The sequence below is a fragment of the Chlorocebus sabaeus genome, chromosome 4 (genome assembly GCF_047675955.1).
Source record: "Chlorocebus sabaeus isolate Y175 chromosome 4, mChlSab1.0.hap1, whole genome shotgun sequence".
Lineage (NCBI taxonomy): Eukaryota > Metazoa > Chordata > Mammalia > Primates > Cercopithecidae > Chlorocebus > Chlorocebus sabaeus.
Window position 1 is genome coordinate 57646685 of NC_132907.1, and position 26201 is coordinate 57672885.

At 42.5% G+C, this 26201-nt stretch overlaps 1 protein-coding gene across 12 annotated transcripts in view; it reads left to right on the forward strand.

The window, feature by feature from the left end:
- The first annotated feature begins 3601 nt into the window (after positions 1-3601).
- CPLANE1 (ciliogenesis and planar polarity effector complex subunit 1) overlaps positions 3602-26201 on the forward strand; it is a 155502-nt gene continuing 132902 nt past the window's right edge. For 5 of the 12 annotated variants that reach the window (XM_007961406.3, XM_007961407.3, XM_037990759.2 and 2 more), the window contains exons 1-9: positions 3608-3875; positions 6036-6163; positions 8241-8376; positions 8488-8607; positions 9212-9441; positions 10556-10662; positions 13813-13969; positions 14706-14809; positions 25754-25936. In XM_007961406.3, the coding sequence (XP_007959597.3) occupies positions 6083-6163; positions 8241-8376; positions 8488-8607; positions 9212-9441; positions 10556-10662; positions 13813-13969; positions 14706-14809; positions 25754-25936 (1118 nt within the window). In that variant the 5' untranslated portion in view covers positions 3608-3875; positions 6036-6082. Of the gene's footprint in view, positions 3876-6035; positions 6164-8240; positions 8377-8487; positions 8608-9211; positions 9442-10555; positions 10663-13812; positions 13970-14705; positions 14810-25753; positions 25937-26201 lie in introns of all 12 variants that reach the window. The other 7 variants (XR_005238041.2, XR_012092789.1, XM_073014793.1 and 4 more) reach the window with 3 other exon arrangements.

A 26201-nucleotide genomic window follows, 5' to 3' on the forward strand; every position in this document is an offset into this window, starting at 1 on the left:
AACATAAAGACTTCCCTTCTAACACATTGGGGTAGAGGCTCATAAGGAATGCTCAATTATAGAAAAAAAACCTTACACTGTCTTTGTAAGATGTGTAAATTTTCCATCATCTCACTTACCACAAAGGAAGCCAGACTAAAGACAAACGGCAGAGTGAAGAGAATTAAAGAAAAATTGAACGAGGGTCCTGCCCAATCAAACTTTCATGAAACCTGCTGAACCTCTGCATCAATGAGCCAATCAGCTAGAATTACAGGTGCCCACCACCACACCCGGCTAATTTTTGTATTTTTAGTAGAAATGGGGTTTCACCATGTTGTCAAGGCTGGTCTCGAACTCATGACCTCAAGTGATCCATACACCTCAGCCTCCCAAAGTGCTGGGATTACAGGTATGAGCCACCATGCCCAGCCCAGAATGTATATTTTAACAAGATTCTCAGGTGATCCACATGCACATTAAGGTTTGAGAAATACCATTGTATTAGGCTGTTCTTGCATTGCTATAAATAAATACCCGAGACTGGGTAATTTACGGGAAAATAAGTTCACTTGTCTCATGGTTCTACAGGATGTATAGGAAGCATAGCACTAATATCTGCTTCTGGTGGGGGCTTCAGGAAGCTTTTACTCATGGCAGAAGGCAAAATGGGAGTGCATAAGTCACATGGCAAAAGCAGGAACACAGGCATGGGGGAGGTGATACACTTTTTTTTTTTTTTTGAGAGCGTCTTGCTTTGTCACACAGGCTGGAGTGCAGTGGCATGATCTCAGCTCATTGCAGCCTCTGCCTCCCAGATTCAAACTATTCTCATGCCTCAGCTCCCGAGGTGCCACACACTTTTAAACAACCAGATCTCATGAGAACTCACTGACTATCATGAGGACAGCACCAAGGAATTGTGCCAAATCATTCATAAGAAATCCACCCTCATGATCCAATCACCTCCCACCGGGCTCCACATCCAACACTGGGAATTACAATTCAACATGAGATTTAGGTAGGAACAAATATCCAGACTATACGTACTGTTTTCTTTGGGTTTGTACAGCATGTTCTTTATTTATTGCTAGTAAAATACTCATCTGTCTCCCACTAAACCTGTGATATTCTTGAAAGCAGGAAATCTGTATTATTACTTTTTGTATTCCGACCACCGCTAGTTGTCCACCAAAACCATTTTCTCAGTCTTTCCAGGTACACTGCTAATCTACATTTCCCAGGCTTCCTTGCAGTTAGGTGTGATCATGTGACTAAGTTATCTCCAGTGGAATGTAAGCAGAAATACTGTGTACTATTTCTGGGCCCAGGTCTTAAAGACTGTGGGCAAGCTCACTGCTTTTTTCCTTTCTCTTTGACTGGAATCTTAGTTTACAGGGTCTCAGTTGCACTAGCTACATTTCACATGCTCAATAGCACTTTTGGCTAATGGTTACCATATTAGAGCAGACATAGAACATTTTCATCGTTACAGAAATTTATATTGGATAGGAGCACTCTAGGGAGAATATCTACAATCTGTCAGATACCCCAGAATCATTACAATAAATCACCTCTGTTACTTAGGCTAATCAGATTTGATTTTACTATATGCTTTCAAAAGGAATGCAGTTATTGTATATGTGGCACTATAACTATACCTACTAAACACTAAATCTGACGGGGCAATTCTCAGGCTTATTTCTATTTGACCTCTATCAGTTTTTTTACCTGGTCAACCATTCTCTTGGATCTCTTCTACCCCGACACTCTCTCATAAGAACTGGTATGCTGGCGGGCCGCAGTGGCTCACACCTGTAATCCCAGCACTTTGGGAGACCAAGGCGGGTGAATCACGACATCAGGAGTTCAAGACCAGCCTGGCCAACATAGTGAAACCCTGTCTCTACTAAAAATACAAAAATTAGCCGGGCGTGGTGGTGGGCTCCTGTAATCCCAGCAATTTGGGAGGCTGAGGCAGGAGAATCACTTGAACCCAGGAGGTAGAGGTTGCAGTGAGCAGAGACTGTGCAACTGTACTCCACCCTGGGCAACAATGTGAGACTCTGTCTCAAAAAAAAAGAAAAAAAGAATTGGTATCATCCATAAAATCTCTTACCAATATATACTACAGAGAGATGACCCTTAAAAAGTGCAGAGCAGCGTGAAGGGGAGACTGATGCTTATTTTACACATTCTGTGTTCCCAAGCCTCCCATCGAGCTTCTGAACCATGCATCTAAATTGTTCACTAGATAGGTCCAGAGGTATCGCAAAATGGATGTGCTTCAAAATGAAACTATTCCTCATTCAAAACCTAGCTTGGTTTTGAACCTTCCCATTGCCCAGATAAAGAAAATGGACCTGCGCATACTGTGAGCATGGTATTTATGACTGCACTGTAACTTGTGTGCGTGACTGTCTTTTGAATAGGGACAACATTGTCTTCCCCTCTTTATATCTAGCATAGTGTCTGACACACATAAGTGCTCAATGATTTTTATTTTAGCAAATCGTAGTCATTTCCATACATTATTTTTTACAGCAAACATTGCCGGATACATTTCCATACGTTTTTAAATAGAGGAGGAGGAAGTGGAGGGAAAAAAAAGGAACATAAATAAATAAATAAATAAATAAATTGATTGTGAGCAATCAACTCCAGAGTCACACCAATACTTCTAGGTCTAATGGCCACACAGCAAAATCAGCCTCAGTTATCCCATTGTTTTCATATCTTAAGACCTAAAAATGGGAACACAGATTTGTGGGAATAGGTTAGGATTTCTCAGTTTCCAAATTTTTCTGTGTGAGACTTTTATGCTAACTCTAGCACGGCTTATGTAAAATGTTCGTGATTTGGGGGTGGATCTAAACCACCTCAGACCTATAACCTCTGAGATAAGCGGGGCTGAGCTGCCAGAATGTCAGCTGTCACTTATCCCACCCAGAAACACAGGGGTAATTGTGGTTCTGATGCAGCCAGAAGTCCTCCTACCCTGTAACGCTTATCTGCTAAAATAAAGCAACCTAGGAGCTAGCCATCCAATGCAGAGGGCAGGGCCATTTTCCGTGCAGAACATACTTGGCCTAGCCAAGGGTGACAAGGTCCTGCCTTCAAAAACAGGCCAGTCGCAGAAAAGAGTTATGATGGGCGCTGGTGGAGGAGGACAGCAGACCACTGCCTGAGGCCTTCACATTTAAGCTACACAAAAATGCTTTTCCAGGTGAGCAGAGCTCTCGGGCTGCCCGCTTGTGACCCCAAATTCTGTCAGTCATGAGAACAGGGGTGAAGGAGGTGAAAACAGTGCGGAAAATAAGTCCTTAGGACAGTGAGTTCGGAAAATGCCTTCTTCAGTGTTCCAAGGTGCCCACGTGAACTGGGGAGGGCAGAGCAAAACCTCCTTATTTTCGGGTCTGTGCAGGGTCCCCGCTAGCAAGGGGCAGCCCTTGAGTTCCGTGTTGGTCGGTTATTAAGCGACTCCCCCGCGAAGCCCCGCCCAATGCCTGTGCGCTCAAACGAGGAGCGTCCGAGGAACGCGTAAGAGAAGTAAACTGAGGGGGCCGGGCGGCCGCTGAGGAGGGGAGCGCGCGGGAGCAGGGGCGAGGAGCGCGGGGGCGGGCGCGGCTGCCAGCTTAGAGGGCCCGGGCGGGGGCCTGAGAGCAGGGCTGGAGGGGCGGAGGACGGAGGAGGCCCGCCAGCGTTCCCGGCCGGCTCCGAGCAGGCGCCGTGGCAGCGCCCGCGCCTCCTGCCCGCCCTCCGCCGTCGCCAGGACGCAGGCCCGCGTCGGGGACGGCAGTAGGGCCCGCCGCCGTCGGCCTGGCGTCTCCACCCCGCTCAGTCTGCCTAGCCGCGCCTTCCCGCGTCGGACCGGCCGGGCCCTGCCCCTGGCGGAGGTAACTGCCCGCGGATTCCTTACCCCGGGACCCTGGCCTCTTCTTACGCTCCCTGGACCCGGGCGTCCTTGGTATCCCCTCATCCACCCTTCTGTCGGGCAGGTCCGCGACCTCCCTCCCGGGCCGTCTCCAGCCGCACCCGGCCCTGGTACATCCCCACTACCCAGTCGGGGCCCCGTCCTCGCTCTGGGCCTACCCCACCGGCGTCGCTTGCTGACGGAGCGCGGGAGCCCCGAGGGGCCGGGGTCGCCTGGCCGGCGTGGGTGGTGCCAGGCTCGGGCCACACCTCGGCCCCGGACCCGAGCCCCCCCCAGCCTCTTGAGCAGGATCCGGAGGAATAGAATGTCAGTTTTCCTCACTGTTAGCAATTTTAAGATTGACTAATGAGGCTGGGTGCTTTGGCTCACGCCTGTAATCCCAGCACTTTGGGAGGCCGAGGCGGGCGGATCACAAGGTCAGGAGATCGAGACCATCCTGGCTAACACGGTGAAACCCCGTCTCTACTAAAAATACAAAAAATTAGCCGGGCGTGGTGGCGGGCGCCTGTAGCCCCATCTACTTGGGAGGCTGAGGCAGGAGAATGGCGTGAACCCAGGGCGTGGAGCTTGCAGTGAGCTGAGATGGTGCCACTGCACTCCAGCCTGGGCGACAGAGCAAGACTCCGTCTCAAAAAAAAAAAAAAAAAAGATTGACTAATGGATTTGGGGTATGTCAGTGCATAAAGTTCCCAGTCTTTTTTCACTCAATAATTTTAGCAGCACTGATACTATTGACTGGATTTGTTATTTCATTAGGAGCTGCAAATGATGCTTTTCTAATGCCGGTGTTCCTCTTGCATTTGGTTAACCCTTTTGAAAGAATTTATTTTATTTGTAATTGTATTTATTTATTTTTGAGCCGAAGTCTTCGCTATGTTGCCCACGCTGGAGTGCAGTGGCTCTCACAGGCACAATCACAGCTCACTGCAGCCTGGAACTCTCCTGTCCTCAAGCGATCTTCCCATCTCGGCCTTCGTGCTGGCTGATAGCTAGCATCTTGATAGATCTTTGTGTGCTGTCTCAGAGTAGTTTTTCTTTTAAAGCTATTTTATTAAAAAACAAACAAACAAACAAAACCCCATCTATTTTGGCTGAGCACAGTGGATCACGCCTGTAATCCCAGCACTTTGGGAGGCTGAATCGGGTGCATCACCCATGGTCAGGGGTTCGAGACCAACCTGGCCAACATGGCGAAACCCCGTTTCTACTAAAAATACAAAAAAATTAGCCTGGTGTGGTGCTGCATGCCTGTAATCCCAGCTACTCGGGAGGCTGAGGCAAGAGAATCGTTTGAACCCGGGAGGCGGACGTTGCAGTGAGCCGAGATTGCGCCACAGCACTCCAGCCTGGGAGATAAGAGCAAAACTCCAACTCAGAAATAAAGTGTAAATCAAAACTTTATGAAAATTTTCAGTTAAGATCTTCAGTGGTCCATACGCAGTAGATTATGCCTGTTATCCCAGCACTTTGGGAGGCCAGAGTGGGTGGATCATTTGAGGTCAGGAGTTCGAAACCAACCTGGCCAACATGGTGAAACCCCATCTCTACTTTAAAAAAAAAAAAAAAAAAAAAAGACAAAAATTAGCCAGGCGTGGCCGGGCGTGGTGGCTCACGCCTGTAATCCCAGCACTTTGGGAGGCCGAGACGGGTGAATCACGAGGTCAGGAGATCAAGACCATCCTGGCTAACACGGTGAAACCCCCTGTCTACTAAAAATACAAAAAATTAGCCGGGCGTAATGGTGGGCGCCTGTAGTCCCAGCTACTCGGGAGGCTGAGGCAGGAGAATGGCGTGAACCCGGGAGGCGGAGCTTGCAGTGAGCCGAGATAGCGCCACTGCACTTTAGCCTGGGCGACAGAGCGAAACTCCGTCTCAAACAAACAAACGAACAAAAAAATTAGCCAGGGGCAGTGGCACACGCTTGTAGTCCCAGCTACTTGGGAGGCTAATGCAGGAGCATCACTTGAACCCGGGAGGTGGAGGTTGCAGCGAGCTGAGATCGCACCACTGCACTCCAGCTGGGGCAACAGAGCGAAACTGTCTCAAAACAAACAAACAAACAAACAAAAAACCCCAGTGAATATTATGGATCATTTATGATTATTACTATTATTGTTTACAGAATCTTGGGACTGTTTTACTTAATTGGTCATTGATATCTTAACAAACATGGAGATAAGATTAGAAATTTTGACATCAACAAGTATTAAGCAGAAAAAACCATGGCCACGTGTCTCCTGGTTGGGAAAGGTAGGTTTTTCTTTATTCAAGCAGTACCAGTTTTATATATGTTGCATGTGTGTTTTCCCTGTAATATAGGAGTGTTCTATGATCTTAAGTAAATAAAACATCATCTACTGGAGGAGGATCTACAGGAGGATCACCTACCTGCACACTGAACAGGGTTTTGTGTGTGTTTTGTCTTTATAATAATGAGCAAGTTAGCTTTTCCAGAATGTTAAGTGGTTTGTTTAGAAGATTTTTTACTTAAACTTTCTTGTTCATATTATGTTTAAGTCAAGTTTAAGTTTGAGATGGCATCATATATCAAAATGGAAAATTTAATGTCCTGAGCTTTCCTTTACCAGAAGTTAGTGGAGTGTTTTCCTCCTATTGTGGTTTTCATGATTGTGCTATGAAGTGTTCTTGGAACTAGGATGGAAGAAATGGGCCACAGTATGTTAGTAATCCAGGAATGCCATTCATAATATGTGGCATAGATTCCCCACTTAGGGAAAATAGGCAACCCTACTGTATTTGTAATGATCATTGAAATTAAGTGTTACATTTCCTCTGAGAAACTATACCACTAACTCCCCTAGAACAGGAATTCTTAAACTTTACAATGTATCAGAATTATCTGGAGAGGTGGTTAAAACACAGATTGCTGGGCCCCACTCCCAAAGTTTTCAGTTAATTAGGTCTGCAGTAGGGTTGGATATTTTGTATTTTGTATTTTTTTTGAGATGGAATCTGGCTTTGCTGCCCAGGCTGGAGTGCAATGATACCTTCTCGCCTCACTGCAACTTCAGCCTCCCAGGTTCAAGTGATTGTCCTGCCTCAGCTTCCCGAGTAGCGGGATTACAGACGAGTGCCACCACGCCCAGCTAATTTTTGTATTTTTAGTAGAGATGGGATTTCACCATGTTGGTCAGGCTGGTCTTGAACTCCTCACTTCTGAGGTGTTGCTGATGCTGCTGGCTCAGTTATGCTTTGAAAATCACTGCCTTAGAATATATGAAAACAGTTAATTCAAAACAGCCTACTTTTTCTAGATATTAAAAGATGAGCAGAGTCATGGATTTATGAATTTCAGAAGCTATATCTATTTTAATCTAAGTAAATAATTTAAAAACTTGCTCATACTACTGTTTTTTTTTTTTGTTTTTGTTTTTGTTTTTTTTTTTTTTTTTGAGGCAGAGTCTTGCTCTTTCGCCCAGGCTGGAGTGCAGTGGCACAGTCTTGGCTCACTACAAGCTCTGCCTCCCGGGTTCACACCATTCTCCTGCCTCAGCCTCCTGAGTAGCTGGGACTACAGGTGCCCGCCACCCCGCCCGGCTAATTTTTTGTATTTTTAGTGGAGATGGGGTTTCACCATGTCAGCCAGGATGGTCTTGATCTCCTGACCTCATGATCCACCCGCCTCAGCCTCCCAAAGTGCTGGGATTACAGGCGTGAGCAACCACGCCCGGCCCATACTGCTGTTAAAATTGATGAGAGTCAGGTGCAGTGGTATGCACCTGTGGTCCCAGCTACTCAGGAGGCTAAGGCGAGAGGATCACTTGAGCCCAGGAGTTCTGGGCTGCAGCGTGCCATACCGATTAGGTGTCTGCGCTAAATTCAGTATCAATATGATGACCTCCCAGGATCAAGGGGCTGGGGTAACCACCAGGTTGCCTAAGAATGGTGAACTGGTTCAGATCAGAAATGGACAAGGTCAAAACTCTCCTACTTATTAGTAGTGAGATAGTGCCTGTAAATATCTGCTGCACTCCAGGCTGGGCAACAACAACAACAAAAGATTAAAAAATAGATAAACCAGTTTTGGCTAGCAGAATTAGAAGACACTCCTATAATTTTAAACTTCAAAGAAATTGAAATACAACTATTAGGTCACCTTACCTATTAATTCTAATGTGGTATTTTAAAACAGAATTCAAAATGTTCAGGTTACTATAGCGTATTAAGCTGAATGTTCATTTTATGATTTGTGGTCAAATGGATAATCTTTCTTAAATGTTGCTTTGGTTTCTGGATAATTTATTTAGGCAGTAAGTTGAATTAATTTCGGACACCTCTTGAGTCCTTCACATGTTTCTTCTCTTAGGAAAAAGAAGCTGTTTTTCTTTTGGATGATAAATTCATAAATGAAATTAATTTGCTATCAGGAAAGATAAAGAAGAAAATTCCTAGTCTGCAGCCTTTCTTGAAGGATGTTATTGTCCTAACAACGTCCATTAATGGTTAAGTAGTACTGATATTTTCAAATGACTAAAACTGTATTTTTTAATAACTTAGGGTGATATTAAAGAAAATATTAGATTATAAGTATTGCATTTCATTTTTGGAAGCAGATGCCTGGCTGGCTGGGGTACTAACTACAGGAGAGCTTTTCCTTTGGAACAAAGATCAAGATTGTTTGAAAACTATACCAATAACTGAAAAGCCTAAGGAAATGATCAAAGCTACAGTCGGTGGGAAATTTTTTTATTTGTTTAAATTCATTTAACTAGGAAAAATAGGAGAACATGATGAAACATTTTTCTGTTATTGTCTTGAAAATGTATTTCTGTATATGTGCATATGTATATCTGTAGGTATATATATTTCCACGTATGTATATATATATGTATGTATTTTTGGTCGTGTTTATCTGTGATACTGAGATTCAACTTGAAGAAGAAAATTCTGGCATGCCTAATATTTCTGTGATAATAATAGGTTTCTAATATCACATAAGTACTTGATAAATGTTGCTATTTTTTGTACTTTTTTCTTTTTTAGAGACAGGATCTTGTTCTGTCACATAGGCTGAAGTATAGTGGCATGATCATAGCTGCAGCTTTGACCTCTTGGGCTCAAGCGATCCGTCTCCTTAAGCCTCCCAAAGTGCTGGGATTACAGGCATGAGCTGCTGTGCCTGGGTTGTATTTTTAATTTTTTGCTAGTGCCTTAGTTTTGACATCCTGAATGGTAACATTATTTAGTTTTTTATTGTAAGAATACATAAATTATGTACTTTGTTGGGGGGAATTTAGACCTCAGAGGTTTAATTACGTTTTTTGTTATTTTTTTTAGCAAGCTCTTTGAGACCTTATTTGTATGTATCTGGAAATGGGAAAAGAATTCTGCTCATAACACCTGGATGCATATTTCTTTGGGAATATTTGGAATTAAAGAGTATCTTATCTTCTAAGAGCCTTTCATTGGTGGGTCGGTGGTCCCAGGTCATACCTGAAGAAGCAGTTCTCTTGCCTTCCATTGAAGATAAAGAAGCTGTAGTGAATGCTGTTTTTATAAAAAATGAGGTAAAATCAGTCTCAGACTCTTATCTGTGAAGCAGATTAGCAGAATGCATAATGGTATAAATGTATATCTTTAGTCACCATAAATTTTCATAGTAATTGTGCAATTCTTATATGGAAAAGATATTTTTATATTTCTTGGGTCACATTTTTAAAAAGTGTTTATTAAAAGTAGTTTTAACTTAGAACTCCTTTTCTCTATCCTTGATTTAAAGATATAGCTTGTTATGCCAGGCGCGTTGGCTCACGCCTGTAATCCCAGCACTTTGGGAATCGGAGGCGGGTGGATCACCTGAGGTTGAGAGTTCAAGACCAGCCTGACCAACATGGAGAAACCCCGTCTCTACTAAAAATACAAAATTAGCCAGGTGTGGTGGCACACGCCTGTAATCCCAGCTACTTGGGAGGCTGAGGCAGGAGAATCGCTTGAACCCAGGAGGTGGAGGTTGCAGTGAGCCGAGATCATGCCATTACACTCCAGCCTGGGCAACAAGAGTGAAACTCTGTCTCAAAAAAAAAAAAAAAAAAAAAAAAAAAAAAATATATATATATATATATATATGTGTGTGTGTGTATATATATGTGTGTGTGTATATATATATGCTTGTTTGGTAATTTAACAAGCTAGAATTGATACTAAATATGCCATTTAATTGGGAAATAAAAGATTCATGAACTTGAAAAACCAAAACACATTTAAAATAGCTGCTTGGTATTCTTTGTATGTATGGACGAGCATTTTATTATCCAAACCACTATTGTTAGAAATTGCATTTTAAAGTTTTATTGTCCCCCCTCCCCATTCTCAGGGTGGTGCACTAATTTAAATAGTATAAAAGTATAAAAAGAGAAAAATAAACATGTAAGAATAGTTTCAGTTATAGTCACAATAAATGTCAATATTTCCTTGAGAGCATAAACTACAACCTGATATTTGAGACCTGCCTCTGGCTCAGAAAAAAATTACTTAGTCTTTAGCTTAATGTTAAGAATAAAAAATATAAGCAAGATCTCAATATTTTTTACTAGTTTATGATGAGGAATATATATGTATGCTTAGTATCTTGATTTATTTTCACATTAATTTTATACTAAAGTATCTTAAATTTATCTACAGTTATTTGGAGACTGCTGCCTGTGTTCATTTACTTTTTATTCTGGGGAATGCCTGAAGTTAACATTTCTAGCAATTCGGTGGCATGAGAATGTATTTACATCTATAAGGTGAGGTAAATGTTTTTTTCTTATTTACTTACTGATTTTTTTTTTCTTTTGAAGGCAGGGTCTTGCTCTGTCACCCAGACTGGGGAGGCAGTGGCACAATCATAGCTCAGCCTCCTGAGTACCTGTGACTATAGGTGTGTGTCACCATGCCTGGCTAATTTTTTTTTTTTTTTTTAACGGACAAGGTCTTGCAATCCTGGACTCAAGCAATCATCTTGCCTTGGCCTCCCAAAGTGCTGGGATTACAGGCATGAGCCATCATACCCGGCCCCATGTTTTCTATCCCTTTTTAAACAATATTATCTTTTGATCCATATACATGTAATAAAATTTGTAAATGGTATTGTGAGTTTTGATTTCTGAGGCTTTGCAAATCATTTCTTCCTCTCTTATTTCTAAATGTTTAATCCAGAAAGTTTATCTTGTTTTTGTCTTGTTTCTCTTCTTTGAGAACTTGTAAAAGATAAGACAAGCTATGGTTTTACTTGTCTAAGACTATAAAAGTAACTATTTTGGAAAAGAATTCAATTGAAATTTAAAAGGGACATAACTATTTTGATTTGCTGTTATACCTTTTAAATGCTTAAGTATTATTTTATTTAAAAATAGTTTTATTCTGAAAAGCCTAATAAATAGAAAATATGCTTTTTTTTTTTTTTTTTTTTTTTTTGAGATGGAGTCTCGCTCTGTCACCCAGGCTGGAGTACAATGGTGCGATCTCGGCTCACTGTAACCTCTGCCTCTCGGGTTCAAGCGATTCTCCTGCCTCAGCCTCCCAAGTAGCTGGGACTAAGGTGCCCACCACTATGCCCAGCTAACTTTTTGTATTTTTATTAGAGATGGGGTTTCACCATGTTGGTTAGGCTGGTCTTGGCCTCCCAAAGTGCTGGGATTACAGGCGTGAGCCACCTCACCTGGCTGAAAATATACATTATTTTCTTACAATACCTAAGTAAGATTGAGTAAAACGGTGTGATTTTTATTTTTATTTTTCTGTTTGTTTTATTTTTATATTTTACATTAAGATATAACTTACATGAAGTAAAATGAACAAATCTTGGCTGAGTATGGTGGCGGGTGCCTGTAATTGCAGCACTCTGGGAGGCTGAGGCAGGAGGATCACTTGAGCCCAGGAGTTCAAGACCAGCCTGGACAACATGGCAAAATCCCATCTCTACAAAAAATATAAAATAAATTAGCTGAGCATGGTGGCGCATACCTATAGTCCCAGCTGCTTGGGAGGCTGAGGTGGGAGGATCACTGGAGCCCGGGAGGTCCAGGTTGCCGTGAGTTGAAATCGTGCCACTGTACTCCAGCCTGGGTGATAGAGTGAGACCCTGTCTGAAAAATAAATAAATAAATAAAATAAGATGAACAAATCTTAAGTGTACAACTAGATAGACTTTGATAAATAAATACACCTATTTGAAATATAAATATATATATCACTTGGATCAATTGTAGAACATTGATGCTATCCCAAAAGTTTCCCTTTTCTATCTGTCTGTCTGTTTATCTATCTATCTATCTATCTATCTATCTATTTTTGAAACAGAGTCTTTTTGCTCTGTCTCCCATGTTGGAGTGTGGTGGTGCAATCTTGGCTTACTGCAATTTCTGCCTCCCAGGTTCAAGAGATTCTCCTGTCTCAGCCTCTTGAGTAGCTGGGATGATGGGCATGCGCCACCATACCCAGCTAATCTTTTGTATTTTTAGTAAAGATGGGGTTTCACCATGTTGGCCAGGCTGGTCTCAAACTCCTGACCTCAAATGATCTGCCCGACTCGGCCTTCCAAAGTGCTGGGATTACAGGCATTAGCCACCATGCCTGGCCTTCTCTACTTTTTATTTTTTATTTTATTATTATTTTTTTAGACAGAGTCTTGCTCTGTTGCCCAGGCTGGAGTGCAGTGGAGTGCAGTGGCGCAATCTTAGCTCACTGCAACCTCTGCCTCCTGGGTTCGAGTGATTCTTCTGCCTCAGCCTCCCAAGTAGCTGAGACTATAGGTGTGCACCCCCACGCCTGGCTAATTTTTGTGTTTTTAGTAGATATGGGGTTTCACCATATTGGCCAGGCTGGTCTCGAACTCCTGACCTACTTTTTAAATTCCTGTAAAAATGTTTGGTATTATGTTGAAATATGTTTATCCAAACTTTTAGTGGAAGCAGGTATAATATATTTGGGCATGCATATAAAAACATGGCTCTACTAACAGAACTGTGATATTCAATTTATTTAGCTAATCTGCAGCTGTTCTTTTGTGCACAGACTTCTGAAAGGTCTCTGATATAGTTTGGATGTTCATCCCCTCCAGATCTCGTGTTGAAAATAATCCTTAATGTTGCAATGTTGGAGGTGGGGCCTGGTGGGAGATGTTGGGGTCAAGGGGGCAGATCCCTCATGAATGGCTTGGTGTTCTGCTTAACAGTAATGAGTTCTTGCTCTGAGTTCACGGGAGATCTGGTTGTTTAAAAGAGCCTGGAATCTCCTCCTTCTCTCCCGTACTCACTCTCTTGGGAAAATGCTGCTCCCTCTTTCCTTTCTGCCATGGTTATAAGCTTCCTGAAGCCCTCACAAGAATCCGAGGAGATGCCTAAGCCATGTTTGCACAGTCTGGAGAATCGTGAGCCCAAGTAAACCCCTTTTCTTTCTTTCTTTCTTTTTTTTTTGATATGGAGTCTCATTCTGTCACCCAGGTTGGAGTGCAGTGGCACGATCTTGGCTCACTGCAACCTCCGCCTCCCAGGTTCAAGCAGTTCTCCTGCCTTAGCCTCCTGAATAGCTTGGATTACAGGTGCGCACCACCATGCCCAGCTAATTTTGTGTTTTTAGCAGAGACACGGTTTCACCATGTTGGCCAGGCTGGTCTCAGATTCCTGGCTTCAAGTGATCCACCTGTCTCCGCCACCCAAAGTGCTGGAATTACAGGCGTGAGCTACCGTGCCCAGCCAACCCCTTTTCTTTATAAATTTCTCAGTCTCAGGCATTCCTTTACAGCAACACAATGGATTAACATAGTCTCTAAAATATTCCCTAAGTACATGTGCACATGTAGGAATTTGGATGAATCCTTTAATTTTTGTAATGAACTATATATAAATTTAAAAGTTACTATACATTTTGTTTTCAATTATTTCATTTTTTTTTAGATCATTGCCATACCATGTTCATTGGGCTCAACAAGACTGTCATCTCTGCAGTCTAATTCCTAAATGTGAATCAGTAAAGTCAAGAGGAGCTCTAATTTCTGCCTTTTCAAGAGATGGCCTTACCCTGGCAGTAACTCTTAATCAGAAAGACCCCAAGGTCAGTAAATATCTGTCTTAGAAAGTAATCTATAAAAGAAGGAGTTTATTCGAGTTTTGAGATTTTTCTTTTTCTAAATACTCCTTTATATTCCCTTTTTTTTTTTTTTTTTGAGACAAGGTCTCCGTCTGTTGCCTAGGCTGGAGTACAGTGGTGCGATCATGGCTTGCTGCAGCCTTGACCTCCCAGGCTGAAGTGATCCTCTCACCTTAGCCTTCCAAGTAGCTGGGGCCACAGGCTTATACCACCATGGCTGGCTAATTTTTGTATTTTTTTGGTAGAGATGAGGGTTTTACCATATTGCCCAGGCTGGTCTTGAATTCCTGAGCTCGAGCAATTCTCCCACCTCAGCCTCCCAAAGTGCTGGGATTACAGGTGTGAGCCATTGTGCCCAGCCTACTTTATATTCTTTAAGTTGGTGGTGTTTAATCCAACTTGACATTGTGGATTGGTAAAGTTCTTTAAATTAGATGCCGTAACTTTCAAAACTTGGCTCTCAGAAATGAAAAAAGAATAAGGGAAAAAGAGGAAAGAAGAGCACTGTGGTAACTAATGTTCTTAAGGTGGAACATAAAAGAGCAAAGGCTACCAGGGGTCAATATTGCCTTGCCAGTTGAGAAATTCTCCCTAGATAGTTTATTAATATAGTAATAGATCTCTATGTCGCCAGAATTGTAAGTAATGGTTACAGTAAAATAATTTTTAATAGTTTTCTTGTCTTTTTTTTCCTTCCTAGGCAACTCAGGTATTATTTATAAACACACTGAATTTTGTTACTCTCTGTGGTAGCCTTAGAGGATGTAGTAACAAGAGTCGCATGGTTCCAGCTGCACTTATTAGGTAAGAACTCTTTTGTCTGTCTTTTTTTTCTTTTTTTCTTTTAAAAGAGATGGGTCTCTGTCAGGTGTGATAGCTCACTCCTTTAATTCTAACACTTTGGGAAACCAAGGTGGGAGGATCACTTGAGCTCAGGGGTTTGAGACCAGCTTGGGCAACATAATGAGACCTTGCCTCTACTGAAAAATAGAAAGAAATTAGCCGAGCATGGTAGCGGACACCTGTAGTCCCAGCTACTTGGGAGGCTGAGATAGGGGGTATCACCTGAGCCTGGGTGATAGAGGCTGCAGTGAACTATGATCTCACCACTGCACTCCGGTCTGAGTCTGAGCAACAGAGCAAGATCATGTCTCAAAGAAAAAAAAGAAAAGACTGGGTACAGTGGCTCACGCCTGTAATCACAGCACTTTGGGAGGCCGAGGCTGGGCGTGGTGGCTCACACCTGTAATCACAACACTTTGGGAGGCTGAGGTGGGTGGATCACCTGAGGTCAGGAGTTCAAGACCAGCCTGGCCAAAATGGTGAAACCCCATCTCTACTAAAAAAAATATTAAAAAAATTAGCCAGGTGTGGTGGCATGCACCTGTAGTCCCAGCTACTTGGGAGGCTGAGGCACGAGAATGGCTTGAACCCAGGAGGCGGAGATTGCAGTGAGCTGAGATTGCACTACTGCTCTCCAGCCTGGATGACAGAGGGAGACTGTCTCAAAAAAAAAAAAAAAAAAAAAAAAGGTGGTCTTACTTGTTGCCCAAGCTGGAGTGTAGTGGTGTGATCATAGCTCGCTGCAGCATTGAACTCCTGGGCTCAAGCAGTCCTTTCTTCCTCAGCCTTCTGAGTAGCTGGGACTACAGGTGTGTGTCACTGTATGTGGCTAACTTTTTAAAGTTTTTTGTAGAGACAGGGTCTTGCTATGTTGACCACGCTGGTCTTCAGCTCCTGGCCTTAAGTGATCCTCCCACCTTGGCCTCCTAAAGTGCTGGGATTACAGGCCTGAGCCATCATGCCCAGCCTAAAAGTTGCTTTATATAAGGAATGCCTTAAATACTTTAAGGAAGGGTCTGGTGGGGTAATAGATAACATACTTTCTTTTCTCTTTCATTTATTTTTGTGTCTTCCTGGGAGAAATTTAATCATGAGTAAGTAGAGAAATGTTGGGATGAATTGGAGAGGCTGAAATGAAAAAGGCTTGTTTGGAAAGAACATTATTTAATCAGGGAGCCTGGGGGGTTTATAGTCTTTAAAAATTAAAACAATTTTTAAAAAATATATTGAATGGGTACAGGTGCATATTTCTTTTCTTTTTTTTAAAAATTAATTAATTAATTAATTAATTATTATGATTATACTTTAAGTTCTAGGGTACATGTGCATAACGTGCAGGTTTGTTACATATGTATACTTGTGCCATATTGGTGTGCTGCACCCATCAACTCGTCAGCACCCATCAACTCGTCATTTACATCAGGTATAACTCCCAATGCAATCCCTCCCCCCTCCTCTTTTTTTTTTTTTTGAGATGGAGTCTCGCTCTGTCACCCAGGCTGGAGTGCAGTGGCGTGATCTTGGCTCATTGCAAGCTCTGCCTCCTGGGTTCATGCCATTCTCCTACCTCAGCCTCCCCAGTAGCTGGGACTAAAGGCTCCCGCCACCATGCCTAGATAATTTTTTTTGTATTTTTTTAGTAGAGACAGGGTCTCACCATTTTAGCCAGGATGGTCTTGATCTCCTGACCTCGTGATCCACCTGCCTTGGCCTCCGAAAGTGCTGGGATTACAGGCGTGAGCCACCGCGCCTGGCCTCAGGTGCATATTTCTTACATGCACATGTTGTGTAGTCGTGAAGTCTGGGCTTTTAGTGTTAATAGTGAACATTGTACCCAATAGGTAATTTTTCAACCCTCACTCCCCTCCTGTCATTTGTAGTCTCCAGTACCTGTTATTCTACTCTGTATGTCCATGTGGACCCCTTGTTTAGTCCCAACTTACAAGTTATAATATGTAGTATTTGATGCCGGGCGTGGTGGCTCACACCTGTAATCCCAACGCTTTGGGAGGCCGAGGTGGCTGGATCACGAGGTCAGGAGATCGAGACCATCCTGGCTAACACGATGAGACCCCATCTCTACTAAAAATCCTCTGTTGTTAGATGGTTTTGTTGATTCCCTATCTTTGCTATTGTGAATAGTAATGTGATAAATATATGAGTGCAAGTATCTTTTTGATATAATGATTTCTTTCCCTTTGGTTATATACCCAGTAGTGGGATTACTGGATTGAATGGTAGTTCCTATTTTGGTTCTTTGAGAAATGTCTGTAGCGTAATGATTGTACTAATTTACATTCCCACCAAACTTGTTTGTTCCCTTTTCTCATGTTCCTATGTTCCCTTTCCTCTGCATACTTGCAACATGTTGTTTTTTGACTTTTTAGTAATAGCCATTCTGACTGGTATGTTATCTCATTATGGTTTTAATTTGCATTTCTCTGATGATTAGTGATGTTGAGCATTTTTTCATATGTTTATTGGCTGGTTGTATGTCTTTTGAGAAATGTCTGTTCATGCTCTTTGCCCAGTTTTTAATGAGGTTTTTTTGTTTTGTTTTTGTTTTTGTTTTTTTTTGCTTGTCGAGTTGTCTTAGTTTTTCATAGATCCTAGATATTAGCCCTTTGTCAGATGCATAGTTTGCAAATATTTTCTCCCATTCTGTAGGTTGTCTTTTTACTTCAATTGTGTCTTTTGCTGTGCAGAAGTTTTTTAAGTTAGTTAATTCTCATTTGTCTATTTTTGTTGTATTTGCGTGTGAGGATGCGACCTTAAATTCTTTGCCTGGCCCAATGTCCAGAAGGGTTTTTCCTAGGTTTTCTTCTAGGATTTTTATAGTTTCAGGCCTTATGTTTAGGTCTTTAATCCATCTTGAGTTAATTTTTGTATATGATGAGAGGTATGGGTCCAGTTTCATTCTTCTGCACATCTATCCAATTTTCCCAGCACTATTTTTATTGAATAGGGTGTCCTTTCCCCAGTGTATATTTTTATCGACTTTGCTGAAGATCAGTTGGTTGTAGGAATGTGACTTTGTTTCTGGGTTCTGTATTCTGTTACATTTGTCTGTGTGCTGTTTTTATACCAGTACCATGCTGTTTTGGCTACTATAGCCTTGCCAGTATAGTTTGAAATTAGTAGGCTGGGCATGGTGGCTCACGCCTGTAGTCCCAGCACTTTGGGAGGCTGAGGTGGGTGGATCACCTGAGGGTGGGAGTTGGAGACCCTGACCAACATGGATAAATCCTGTCTCTACTAAACTGGATTTTGTAAAATTAGCTGGGCGTGGTGGCACATGCCTGTAATCCTAGCTCAGGAGGCTGAGGCAAGAGAATCACTTGAACCCAGGAGGCGGAGGTTGTGGTGAGCCAAGAGATTGCACCATTGTACTCCAGCCTGGGCAACAAGAGTGAAACTGTCTCAAAAAAAAAAAAAAAAAAGTCCTGGGGGCAGTGGCTCATGCCTATAATCCCAGCACTTTGGGAGGCAGAGGCGGGCGGATCATGAGTTCAGGAGTTCAAGACCAGCCTGACTAACATGGTGAAACCCCGTCTCTAGTAAAAATACAAAAATTAGCTGGCGTGGTGGCGGGCACCTGTAATCCCAGCTACTCAGGAGGCTGAGGCAGGAGAATTGCTTGAACCCAGGAGACAGAGATTTCAGTGAGCTGAAATCGCACCACTGCTTTCCAGCCTGGGTGACAGAGCGGGACTCCATCGCCAAAAAAAAAAAAAAAAAAAAAAAAATTGAAATTAAGTAATATGATGCCTCCAGCTTTGTTCTTTTGTTTTTGGTTCCATACGAGTTTTAGGATTGTTCTTTCTAATTATGTGAAAAATGGCACTGGTAATTTGATAGAGATTGCACTGAATCTGTAGATTTATTTGGGCAGTATGTTCATTTTAATGATACTGGCCTTTTAATCCATAAGCATGAGATGCTTTTTCATTTGTTTGTGTCATCTATGATTTCTTTTATCAGTGTTTTATAGTTCTCCTCATAGAGATCTTTTACCTTCTTGATTAAATATATTGCTACGTATTTTATTTTTTGTAGCTAATGTTAATGGGATTGCCTTCTTGATTCAGTCATTGGCTACATAGTTACTGGTGTATTTTCTACTGATTTCTGTATATTCATTTTGTTATATAAAGAATCCTGAAATCTTACTATGTTAATTTATCAAATCTAAGAGTTTTTGTGGAGTCTTTAGGGTTTTCTAGATTTAAGATTATATTGTCAGTGAACAGTGATAATTTGGATACCATGTATTTTTTTTACCTTGCCTGATTGCTCTGACTAGGACTTCTAGCATTATGTTGAATAAGTGTGGTAAAAGTAGGCATCCTTGTCTTGTTCCAGTTCTAAACATTATAGTTGACACAACAGAAATACAACGACTATTAAGACTATTATGAAATAATACGCTCACAAACTACAAAACCTAGAGGAAATCAATGAGTTTCTTTTATGGGTGACTGGACTCTTTTCTTTTGCTAATTTTAAAATTCTTTCTTTCCCTTTGACTTAACACATTCTGAATATAATATCCTCTGGTGGAGTCCTTTTTGCTGTATATTTGCGTGGGGATCACTGGGCCTTCTGTATCTGGATGTCTAACTCTCTTGCTAGACTTAGAAAGTTTTCATTTATTATTCTTTTAAATAGGTTTTCGTCTCTTTTTGATCTCTCTTACCCTTCAGGCATACTGATAACTTATAAGTTCACTCACTTTATGCATATGTTGTGTAGTGGTAAAGTCTGGGCGTTTAGTGTTAATAGTGAACATTGTACCCAATAAGTAATTTTTCAGCCCTTACTCCACTCCCGTCTTTTGTAGTCTCTAATGCCTATTATTTGGAATAAGTGCAATGTTGTGCTGAGAAGAATGTATATTCTGTTGATTTGGGGTGGAGAGTTCTGTAGATGTCTATTAGTCTGCTTGGTGCAGAGCTGAGTTCAATTTCTGGATAACCTTGTTAACTTTCTGTCTCATTGATCTGTCTAATGTTGACAGTGGGGTGTTCAAATCTCCCATTATTACTGTGTGGGAGTCTAAGTCTCTTTGTAGGTCTCTAAAGACTTGCTTTATGAATCTGGGTGCTCCTGTATTGGGTGCATATACGTTTAGGATAGTTAGCTCTTTTTGTTGAATTGATCCCTTTACCATTATGTAATGGCCTTCTTTGTCTCTTTTGATCTTTGATGGTTTAAAGTCTGTTTTATCAGAGACTAGGATTGCAACCCTTGCTTTTTTTTTGTTTTCCATTTGCTTGGTAGATCTTCCTCCATCCCTTTATTTTGAGCCTATGTGTGTCTCTGCACATGACATGGGTCTCCTGAATATAGCAGACTGATGGGTCTTGACTGTTTATCCAATTTACCAGTCTGTGTTTTTAAATTGAAGCATTTAGCCCATTTACATTTAAGGTTAATATTGTTATATATGAATTTGATCCTGTCATTATGATATTAGTTGGTTATTTTGCTCATTAGTTGATGCAGTTTCTTCCTAGCATCAATGGTCTTTACAATTTGTCATGTTTTTGCAGTGGCTGGTACTGATTGTTCCTTCCCATGTTTAGTGCTTCCTTCAGGAGCTCTTGTAAGGCAGGCCTGGTGGTGACAGAATCTCTCAGCATTTGCTTGTCTGTAAAGGATTTTATTTCTCCTTCACTTATGAAGCTTAGTTTGGCTGGATATGAAGTCTGGGTTGAAAATTCTTTTCTTTAAGAATGTTGAATATTGGCTCCCACTCTCTTCTGGCTTATAGAGTTTCTGCCGAGAGATCCACTGTTAGTCTGATGGGCTTCCCTTTGTGGGTAACCCGACCTTTCTCTCTGGCTGCCCTTAACATTTTTTTCCTTCATTTCAGCTTTGGTGAATCTGACAATTATGTGTCTTGGAGTTGCTTTTCTCGTGTAGTATCTTTGTGGTGTCCTCTGTATTTCCTGGATTTGAATGTTGGCCTGCCTCGCTAGGTTGGGCAAGTTCTCCTGGATAATATCCTAAAGAGTGTTTTCCAACTTGGTTCCATTCTCCCCGTCACTTTCAGGTACACCATTCAGATGTAGATTTGGTCTTTTCACATAGTCCCATATTTCTTGGCGGCTTTGTTCATTTCTTTTTACTCTTTTTTCTCTAAACTTCTCTTCTTGCTTCATTTCATTCATTTGATCTTCAATCACTGATACCCTTTCTTCCAGTTGATCAAATCGGCTACTGAAGCTTGTGCATACATCACGTAGTTCTCGTGCCATGGTTTTCAGTTCCATCAGGTCATTTAAGGTCTTCTCTTCTCTGGTTATTCTAGTTAGCCATTTGTCTAATCTTTTTCCAAGGTTTTTAGCTTCTTTGTGATGGGTTCAAATATCCTCCTTTAGCTTGGAGAAGTTTGATCATCTGAAGCCTTATTCTCTCAACTCGTCAAAGTCATTCTCCATCCAACTTTGTTCCATTGCTGGCGAGGAGCTGCATTTGTTTGGAGGTGAAGAGGCACTCGATTTTTAGAATTTTCAGCTTTTCTGCTCTGGTTTCTCCCCATCTTTGTGGTTTTATCTACCTTTGGTCTTTGATAATGGTGATGTACAGATGGGATTTTGGTGTGGATGTCCTTTCTGTTTGTTAGTTTTCCTTCTATCAGTCAGGACCCTCAGCTGCAGGTTTGTTGGAGTTTTCTCGAGGTCCACTACAGACCCTGTTTGCCAGGGCATCACCAGCGGAGGCTGCAGAACAGCGAATATTGCAGAACAGCAAGTGTTGCTGCCTGATCGTTCCTCTGGAAGCTTCGTCTCAGAGGGACACCTGGCCGTGTGAGGTGTCAGTTGGTCCCTACTGGGAGGTGTCTCCCAGTTAGGCTACTCGGGGGTTAGGGACCCAATTGAGGAGGCAGTCTGTCCGTTCTCAGATCTCAAACTCTGTGCTGGGAGAACAACTACTCTCTTCAAAGCTGTCAGACAGGGACATTTAAGTCTGCAGAAGTTTCTGCTGCCTTTGTTCAGCTATGCCCTGCTCCCGTAGGTGCAGTCTGCAGAGGCAGGCAGGCCTCCTTGAGCTGCGGTGGGCTCCACACAGTTCAAGCTTCCTGGCCGCTTGGTTTACCTACTCAAGCCTCAGCAATGGCAGGTGCCCCTCCCCCAGCCTTGCTGCTGCCTTGCAGTTGATCTCAGACTGCTGTGCTAGCAATGAGCGGGGTTCCGTGGGCGTGGGACCCTCTGAGCGATGCGTGGGGTATAATCTCCTGGTGTGCCATTTGCTAAGACCGTTGGAAAGGAAAAGTGCAGTATTAGGGTGGGAGTGACCTGATTTTCCAGGTGCTGTCTGTCACAGCTTCCCTTGGCTAGGAAAGGGAATTCCCTGACCCCTTGCGCTTCCCAGGTGAGGCGATGCCTCGCCCTGCTTTGGCTCACGCTTGGTGGGGTGCACCCACTGTCCTGCATGCACTGTCTGGCAAGCCCCAGTGAGAAGAACCCGGTATCTCAGTTGGAATTGCAGAAATCACCCGTCTTCTGCGTCGCTCACGCTGAGAGCTGTAGACCTGAGTTGTTCCTGTTCAGCCATCTTGGAACCTCTGGGGGAATTATTTTTGATTGGCATCTATTGCTGGACAGTTTTTGTAGTCCTTTGGTGGTGTCATATTTTCTTGCTTTTCTTATGTTTTCTGTGTCCTTCCATTCATGTCTGTACATCTGGTACAGCAGTTGCTTGTTTTAATTTTTTGAAAATGCATTTATAGAGGGGAATTTTTTCCTGAAGATGTATGTTGTTGATTGAGTAGGATACCTTGGCTTTGATTTTGCATACTTGTGGTAATGTAATCTTTGTATGACTTCTTCAGTAGTACACAGGGTTGGTGGCATCTGTGATTTCCTCAGTGGCTTAAGGTATAGTTATTAGGTGAGGTTATGGTGAAGTTTTGCTAGGGACTTGGACAACAACTGAGCCAGTCTTCAGGCCCTAGTAGTGGCAGCAGTAGGGTGAGTGTGCCTGTTTTTAGGCCCTAGACCACCTTATACTGGCCCTGGTATTGGTGGGTCCTGAAGGCTGATTCTTGGGCCTCCAGGTGGCATGCTTAGAAGCTAGTAGTGGGAGTGGTGGTCTAGGTGTGTGGGCAGTTTCCCAGGCCTCTGAGTATCTGGCATGGTATGGGCGATGGCAGTAGTAGTGGTGAAGCAACCCACTAGGACCCAAGTTGTCCATGTTGGAGTTACCGGAAGTTGTGATGGTTTGGGGGGACTAGTCTCTAGTGACATAGCTGCTCTGTGGCAGGTCAGTGGGTATTGTCCTTAGTGTGCTTAGGAGAGCTTGGTCTTCCCTGTTCTTCCCTGAGCTGGGTGGTGCCTACAGCCACCTCAGTCCCAACTCAGCCCAAGGGTGGGACGTAACCCAGCTGTAAACACTCAAAATGGTACCTTGGGCCTGGGACCAGAGAGGGTGGTATCCCTCCCAGGCAAGCAGTGTAGGCAAGAAGCCGTGAGGAGTGCAGCCTGCTCACATCTCGGTCTCAACAGCAGCCCATAGCAGGTGATAGGGAGCCTCCCAGGAGTGCCTGAGAGCGCCTGGTCTCCCCTCTTCCTCCCTGAAGCAGTGCAGCAGCAGCCAAGTCTGTAGATCCCTGGTATCTAGGCTTTCTGAGGCTGCTGTAGGCTTGGATGCCTGTGGGATTCCATGTGCTTTCCCTTTTTGGAGCAATGTCTCTGAGCAATCTTTAGGCAACTCTGTATGTGAGGCCCAAGGCTCTAGTGGGTTGAGGGTTTCTCCCACTCAGAGATTATGAAAGCCTGTTTTGGGGTGTGAAGCCCTGTGGATTTTTGTCTTACTGTTTCCCTGTCTTCAGGAGCTTTTCCCCACTCTTAGTCAGTCCCTGGCTGGCAGGCTGCCTCTAACCCTCTCTTCTGGTGCCTCCCATCTCTTTTCTGATAAATCCTAGTGTTCTGTCCTAGAGGATTTGTTCAAAATGTGAATATCTACTTACTACTTAATAGTAAGTAGATAGTTCATGATTCCTCTCCATGGAGGAGTTACATACTACCTGTGTCTAGTCAGCTGTCTTGATCTGAGTGTCTTCCTTTTTTTTTTTTTTTTTTTTTAATGTGACAGGGTCTTGCTCTGTCACCTGGTCTGGAGTGCAATGGTGTGATCATAGCTCACTGCAGCCTCAAACTTCTAAGCTCAAGCTATCCCCCTCCCTGCCTCAACCTCCCAAGTAGCTGGGACTACAGGTGCATGCCATCACAACCAGTTTTTGTTTTTTTTTTTTTTTTTTTGTAGAGCCGTGGTCTTGCTATGTTGCCCCAGCTGGTCTTGAACTCCTGGCCTTATGCAGTTCTCCCACCTTGGCGTCCCAAAATGCTGTGATTATAGATGTCAGCTGCTGCACCTGGCCGAGAGAGCCTAGTCTTTTTTTTTTTTTTTTTTCCAAGATGGAGTTTTGCTCTGTCGCCCAGGCTGGATTGTGGTGGTGCAATCTCGACTCACTGCAACCTCTGCTTCCTGGGTTCAAGCAATTCTCTGCATCAGCCTCCTGAATAGCTGGGATTACAGGTGCCCACCACCACGCCTGGCTAATTTTTTTTGTATTTTTAGTGGAGACGGGATTTCACTATCTTGGCCAGGCTGGTCTTGAATTCTTGACCTCATGATCTACCTCCCTCGGCCTCCCAAAGTGTTGGGATTATGGGTCTGTGCCACCACACCTGGCCAAGCCTAGTCTTTTAAACAAGACTCTACATATGCATCCTCTACATATGAGTCAATAGTAACATAGGTGGTGATTTGGGATGGCACATGAGCTACCACCAGGATCTATGCAAAATTACAGAGCAGGAGAATTTCCTCTTAGAGCTTCTAACTTCCTTTTCTGAATACTTTTCCATGCTCTTCTATGCATTTTTAGAGTTTTCAGGTTTATCTAGCCCTGCGTCTTCGTTTTCTTTTACTCTCCACAAGTTCCTTTCTCTTTGGTAAATTTCTCATTCACATTAAAATACTTTGAAAGTATTAGTTTCAGTTCAGTGGTCTTTTTGATTTAGTGTCTGTCATTTTCTGAGGAGGACCTACTGTTTGTTCTAATTAAACATTAGTATCACCAGATATCAACACCTGTGAAAAGAAGGGAATAAAGGAATTAAAATATAAAATTTTAAAAAATAAAAATAAAATAAATTAAAAAATCATGAAATAGTTAAGGAGTAGTACCAGTTAGAGCTTTGGGAAGAGGAAGAGTCTGCTGTTGAGAGGGACTCCTGTAGAGAGGACAGATGTGGCCTTGAAATCTATCAGTAGATCTTGATTGTAGACTCTACTATGATTAAAATTCATTCTAATATATGAGTGACTAAAAAGCTCAGTTCTTTAGGAGTATTTTCTGGTTTTTTTTTTAGGCAGAGTCTCGCTCTGTGGCCCAGGCTAAAGTGCAGTGGTGCGATCTCAGTTTACTGCAACCTCTGCCTCCCCAGCTCAAGCCATTCTCCTGCCTCAGCCTCCCCAGTAGCTGGGATTACGGGCACCTGCCACCACGCCTGGCTTATTTGTATTTTTGTAGAGATGGGGTTTCACCATGTTGGCCAGGCTGGTCTTGAACTCCTGACCTCAGGTGATCTGCCTGCCTCGGCCTCCCAAAGTGCTAGGATTACAGGCTTGAGCCACCGCGCCTGGCCAAATATTTTCATTTTTTAATTGCTTATGAATTTCTAATTGGAATATTGTTGAGATAGATGTTTTGAACAAACTTCTTTGTTCTAGGAAGTAAAATTCATGAAATATGTATGGCAATTGTCTACTACCAGTCATTCTTTCGCCCTCAGTTTTTCAACTTTCACACCTCTGCTTGGTACAGCCCATTTTAAATCGTCACAAACATCGTAAAGTATCTTTTCTAAACATGTTGTTTTTTATTTATTACAGGTCCTACTGGGTAGGTGATATCAGCTGGACGCATGATAGTCTTTTTCTGGCTTGTATGTTAAAACGTGGCTCTCTGGTTTTATTGACCTGCCAAGGTGAATTGTTAACATTAATTACATTTGGTTGCTCTATAGAATTTGGGCCAGCAGAATTTATTCCTCTTCATCCACTAATAACATATAGGTGAGACATTTGAATTATGTTAATTTGTTTATAGATTTTTTTTCTGTTTTGTATTACTTTTACTGTGTATTTAAAAAAATTTCATCTTTCAAATTGTCTTACTTTTTCTTTGAGTCTATCATCTCAATATCTGTTTCTTATTTATAGTTTTCTTCTATTTCTTTTTGTGCTTAATCCTGGTGAAAATTTGACATTGTGAGTATGTAAGTATAAGTTATTTAAGTATTTAATAGCACTAAAAATTATCTTTGATATAAAAGTTAAT